General features: G+C 37.5%; 1 protein-coding gene across 6 annotated transcripts in view; it reads left to right on the forward strand.

The window, feature by feature from the left end:
• Positions 1–4,974, forward strand: part of LOC107724282 (Y+L amino acid transporter 2) — a 17,292-nt gene extending 12,318 nt beyond the window's left edge. For 5 of the 6 annotated variants that reach the window (XM_016533129.1, XM_016533126.1, XM_016533127.1 and 2 more), the window contains 2 exons: positions 1,255–1,438; positions 4,449–4,974. In XM_016533129.1, the coding sequence (XP_016388615.1) occupies positions 1,255–1,438; positions 4,449–4,546 (282 nt within the window). In that variant the 3' untranslated portion in view covers positions 4,547–4,974. Of the gene's footprint in view, positions 1–1,254; positions 1,439–4,448 lie in introns of those variants that run through there. The other variant, XM_016533131.1, reaches the window with a different exon arrangement.
• Positions 4,975–6,221: the final 1,247 nt, after the last annotated feature.

Below are 6,221 nucleotides of genomic sequence, written 5' to 3' on the forward strand. Positions count from 1 at the left end.
AACAACATACAAACTATATGACAGTAGATAATCTCAGGTGATTATGTGCTTTATTCGAAGTTAAACGTGTCTAATGTGAGTTTGAATATTATATTGCGTGGCCTTATAGCCATACTGAAAGCAACAACAGATAGTCTCCGCAGATCTTGAAAATAAATTAAAGCAAACATTACGTTAAAACTGCGAACTCGGTGTGAACCAACAAGCGTATTCCATAACAAAGATGGTATCAGTCACTCAGTATGTACATTTAATAATGTTAAAAAGGTTTACTATTTAGGAATTAGATTATAAACTTATCCATTTCGTTGTGAGTGCAGTGCGCTTCCAGAGAGAGCCCGCCCACACACGCTTCTGATTGGCTGTGATATTTGATTGATTCTGTGGTGTCGCATTGTCGTGTTACGTTTGGTGTGGACAGCCAAATTGTTTGTCGCTGGAATCTTGTCGCGTCGCGTGTAGTTAGGACACGGTGTTACGGGTTTGGAATAGCATGAGGGTGAGTAATTAATGACAGAATTTTCATTTTTGGGTGAACTAACCCTTTAAGAATTACTTGTAAACTTGAAGACCTGAGCTATGAGGTTGTTAATTAGTTGTACATCCTTTAAAAAAACTACATTACCCATGATTCTGTAGAGAAAATCTCCACCAATCAGAGAATCATGACAAGCAAATCGAGCCAGGATGACTCTTTGGTGCCTGTTTCAGTAGTCTCTCAAACAACTACTCTATATTTATAAATATGCAATTAAATGTAAAATTTTTTGTTTCTATGTACATAATTAGCATCTTTAATTGGATAGCTTTATATTTATCTGTTGTTATTATTTTGATTTGTCATTCACAATGCTCTTTCCCTCATTAAAGCCATGTGAATTAGCTGGTTGGTTTCAAAGATTTTTTTTTAAATTCCTATGGGAAAAACTTTATGGGAAAAGTACTGGAACCAAAGCTGCTGACAAAAGGGCTTTCTCGCTCTCTTTCTTCCTCTCTATCTCTATATCTGTCTCTCTCTGAAGGATATGTGTGATACTTAAGATACTCAAGATAAAGTATCTAAGAAAGAAGGATAATGTTTCTTATCTTATAGAACAGCCTTCACATCAGAAGTGCATTTATGGTGCCTTAAAATGCTTCAGATAATAACCAATGTCATATATTTAATACTTGCAACAAAGTTGACATTTTTATTTAGTTATTGCCCTGGTTTATGATGTGCTTAATTGACTCTGTGTGTTTGTTTCCGTGTAGTTGAGTCTGTTCTTCCCTATAGTGTACTGCCTGTGCAGTGTGTTTCTGGTGGTTGTACCGCTCTACAGTGACACTATAAACTCTCTGGTGGGAATCATCGTCGCTCTCTCCGGGGCTCCTGTGTATTACATATGTCTGCACCTCCCGCCCAGCTCCAGACCCGCCTTTCTGGGACACATGCTCGGTGAGTGAGCACACAAACACGCAAGAGCCTCACGTTTCTCTTGTCTCGCTTCTATTAGTTCAGCTGGGCACCTGCGGTACCTGCTAGGGCTGAACGATTTTGGAAAATAATCTAATTGCGATTTTTTTTACCAATATTGCGATTGCGATTTAATATGCAATTATTTTTTAAAGCTCTTTATGAGCTATAAATCATTGTATAGTATGACCAACACGCTATTAGATAGATTAAACATAAATATTCTTTTCTGTAGGCCAGGCCTATATGTTACAATGAAATTAGGTGATGCATGAATTGATATGAATGACATTTTTATTTAACAACTACAATCACAGTACATTGACTGATTTGTTGAACTTCCAACCTTGTAAGCATGTAATAATTATGACAACATAAAGCACTGACAAATAAGTCTGGTGTAAACATTAATATGAAAGTCAGTAACAAATCACACAAACGAAAGCAGATTGCAGAAATATAAAAACAAATCTGTTGCTTTACCACACTACTTTAGGTAATTCAAAGTCAATGTAATAAACATATGTAAACATGTGGACTGCACTAAACACTGTCTGTTAACTTTAGACCAGTGGTTCTCAAACTTATTTGGTCAAGCCCCCCTTTAAACCTATAAAAAAAATCTGCCCACACGGTGAGTGAAGCCGAGATCAAGATATGCCTTGTCATATTTTCTGCATTTAGCATTTGAATGACCAGCACCTGCCTGGGTCTGTGCGACTTCATCTATGGCTTTTCTCTTCGCTTTCACAAACCGATCCATCTCCCATTCTAATTACGTCCTTTGGCTGTTTACTGTTTTATTTCTTTTCTTTTTCTGCTGATGGCCCGCGCTCGACTTGAAGCAGCGCTGCTTAGACCGATGGGTGTGTCATCAAAGTACTGCGAGAGCTATAAGAGAGCGTGGACGTCTCCATATGCTTTCTCTCGCTGTACTTTGATGTCAAAGGCTACACCGATCGATCTTCAAGCGGAACACACCTCTTTACTCTGGCGTGTCACGTGACCGAGTGTAATCTCAGTCTCTGCGATAGAAAAATCTTGTTTTTTCATATCGCGATATTATCGCAAATGCAATTAATCGTTCAGCCCTAGTACCTGCACGGCTCTGGTTTCTGCTGCAGGCTGTAAGAAGTGTTTTTACTTTGAAACATTCTCCTAGGTGCTACACCCAGGTTCTGTTTGCCTTCTAGGGGTTTTGTTGCATATATACATAATTGTGGTGATGTGTAATAAATTTGAGCCCAAGATGAATTTGCTGTTATGAAACAGGAGATTTCTGTCATTTTCCATAGATTTTTGTTCATACTTTACAGCGTTTATGATGTAGTTGTATTGAGTAATAAAACTCAGCTAAAGTGTTTAATACAGACTTATTAGAGAAAGAATGTCACAGAAACTAGGGTGTGGGTTCTTTGGTCTGAGCCCTGTAAACAACCACCTAGCAACGACCTGGAACACCCTAGCAACCATATAACAGTGTCTCGGCAACTACTTATGGCGCTTTTCCACTGCGTGGTACGACTCTGCTCAGTACGGTACGGCACGGCTCGGTATGTGTTTCCACTGCAGTTCAGTACCGCTTTAGAGTGGGCGGGATTATTCACATGTCGTTATAGTTGCGCCGCCTCTACTGCCGCGACTCCTAAAAAACTTTTTCATTCCGCGTCGCCCTATCAAGCTCTCGCTGGATCCGCTCCTCTGCTATCAACGAGAGGAACGTCTGTACTTCCTCAACAGACAACGAAACAGCCACTTTTTGGTTGTTAAAAAAGGTGCGCTCGTTCAAAACAGTTGCGTTCGATCCTTCGCTGGCTGTGCTGATTTAAATCTAGCGGTTCTGTTGTGTTTGTGTCGCAAGTTCAGTGACGCAGGTAGTGACGATTCTCTCCGGCCAATCCGTGATCAGCAGAGTTTACACGTCACGTTTTGGTAACGGTACGGTTCACTTGGAACCTCAACCGAGGTTGTACAAAAAAAAGTACCAGGTACTGTACCCAGTGGAAAACCCCCCAAAAGTGAACCGTACCGTGCCGTACCATGCAGTGGAAAAGTGCCATTTGAACACCCTACTATTAAGGTTGTAAAACTTCCACAGGCAAGCATCACTCATTTTCTTCAGACTATAAAAACTGAAACTGAAAAAAAAGTTACTATTTTAATTGTTAGGGCTGTTGTCAGTTAAACTTTTTAAAGCAAATAAAATTTTAATAGAATTGCATGATGTGCTAAATTTGAAACGTGCGCTGGCTGAATTCTCAAAAACATCAAAGTGGTTCTTCACACTCAAATTTCTTCAAACTGTGTATTAGTATTATTATTATCATCATTGTTAATGTTGGGGAAAGTTACTTTTAAAAGTAATCCATTACAATGTGTACCTCCATGAAAAAGTAACTGGCTTCATTACTTTTTATGGAAAGTAATGAATTAAGTTACTTTTACTTTACTTTTTCTCACCTGAGCAGGCTTATTCATTTTAATAAAAAAAACTCAAAAGTTATATTTTTGGCAACTGTAAAGGCCCTTTCACACCAAAAGTGAAATGAATAAGCCTCAGGCTGAAGGAACTGCCTCTTTCTCTGCACCTCACTCCCAAAAGTAATGCGTTACTTGGAAAAGTAATCTGACTTGCGTTATTTGTAATGTTACTTCATACGCTCGTTGTTTTTTCATTTAAAATGAATGTTATTTTAAAATTTTTATTTATTTTCACTAAATTAATTAAATTGACAGTTCTATTCATTGTGTATAAAATGGACATGTAATGTAAAGTGTCACTATGCTTTTAGAAATGTTAATTGTTTGAATTAGAATCATCATAAAAAAACAACTTCAGCCTCAAGTTTTTAGAGCAGTTAGACTAGTTAATCTATACCATTTTGATCTTTGACATATGGACCAGTTAAGATGTTTTCAAATAAGCCAAATATTTAATATTCTGAATGATTTTCACATACAGTACTCATCTTTCATCTTTTTCTTTTTTCAGACACAATTTCATTGCAAACACAGAAGCTGTGTTATTGCTGCGTGGCAGAACCCGGTTTGGACCTGGACGATCCGCCCGAGGATCACAAAAAAGAATAAACAAACATCAGCTCTAAAGGAAGCTGAACCAAGGAAGCCGGATTACCCAGACTTCTTTGAGAATAAGCCAACACTCAAGCCAGAACCGCACGTCTGCACCTTCCAGTCTTCAGCATGCATGGAATGGAGCAATGGATAGAGATGGAGAATTAGGATTGAAATATTCAACCAATAAAAAAACTGAACACACAAGTACACACACCTTGTGCCTATGATCCCTCAGACCTGTGACTGTGTTTTGAACATCAAGTTCAGTCCAGTAGACACAATACAGTGGACCATTCAGTTAAAGACTGTTGTGAATGTGACAGTAGTTTTATTGAAATCAGGTTTATCTCCTTGTTTTATTCATAAATGTTTTTTTTTTTTGTCCTTCTGTGAGCTTCTGCTGTTCATCACAACAGTCTTATATGAGGCTCTCTAGTAGGGATGATCAACTTTTGTTAGGCCTGTTAACTGAAACGTAGCGCCTCTAGAGATGTGCAAGATGCATTTTTGCTGGATAATGAATTTTGTTTACGGAGATGAAGGATTGTTTCATAGGTACTCCAGACTTGAAAGCCATCTTTTTTTTTTTTTTTCAGTTATAACTCCAGTTGGGAAACTGACTTTTTTTTTAAAAGTTACTCTGTGAGCCTTATTTCAGCTTTATATAAAGATTTATTTTTATCTAGTGTGTCCTTATAGTCCAAAGCACAGCATGTGTTTTTATTCTGGATTTTCCGGATTTCTAGAGTACATCAATTCCTCATCTGATGGACTCATTAGAATAATAGACCAAAGAATTGGTAAAATACATACCAGCAATTAAGAAGCCTTAAGATGTTCATGGCAGTAGATCTTTAATATGTCTTAAAGCTGCTAAATAACAGCACATCTTGCCATTGCTCTTGTATTCTGTACTGCAGCACTTGATTCCATGCACAGTTCATCCCTCTGCCCAATACAGTGACCAAAGTCAAATCCAAAATATATTCCGCCCTGAAATTATTAATTATATATAATTCGGACCCAACTCTGTTTTGCAGATGGATGTGTGTTAGTCACCGAAACAAAATATAAAAATTTTGATCATCTTCACTTTTGTTCTGTGATAAATATTCCATCCATTTTTCCTTGTGTCATAAGTTCTGTATGGTTATTGTACGTGCCTTAAAGCAGTAGCGATTTTATATGGCCAAATGATCAATATATTGTGCAGAACATTCAAATATTCTATATATTGTCTTTTGAGAATTAGCGTTATAAATCTATGCTCTTTTAAATGTTCTGCCATAACATTCCATTATGTTTTATGTTCATTTAAGACTGTGTAACTGTTTGTTGGTTTCTTTTATTTATTCCATAGATGATAAATTGTAGACACTATGACAATAAACATAAGACAAAAAGAAACCTTTGGTCATTATACTTGTTTTTTTTTTTTTTGTCTAAGGCAATGATCACTTTAAAGGGGTCATATGATGCGATTTCAATTTTTCCTTTCTCTTTGGAGTGTTACAAGCTCTTGGTGCATAAAGAAGATCTGTAAAGTTGCAAAGACTAAAGTCTCAAATCCAAAGAGATATTCTTTATAAAAGTTAAGAGTCAACCACGCCTACCTAAAACGGCTCGTTCTAACACGCCCCCTCGCCGTAGTATTGTTGCCGCCGCCATGTCGTGAAGGCGCTGTGTG

Source organism: Sinocyclocheilus rhinocerous, unplaced genomic scaffold (assembly GCF_001515625.1).
Source record: "Sinocyclocheilus rhinocerous isolate Xijiao unplaced genomic scaffold, SAMN03320098_v1.1 scaffold574, whole genome shotgun sequence".
In the NCBI taxonomy this organism is placed as follows: Eukaryota; Metazoa; Chordata; class Actinopteri; order Cypriniformes; family Cyprinidae; genus Sinocyclocheilus; species Sinocyclocheilus rhinocerous.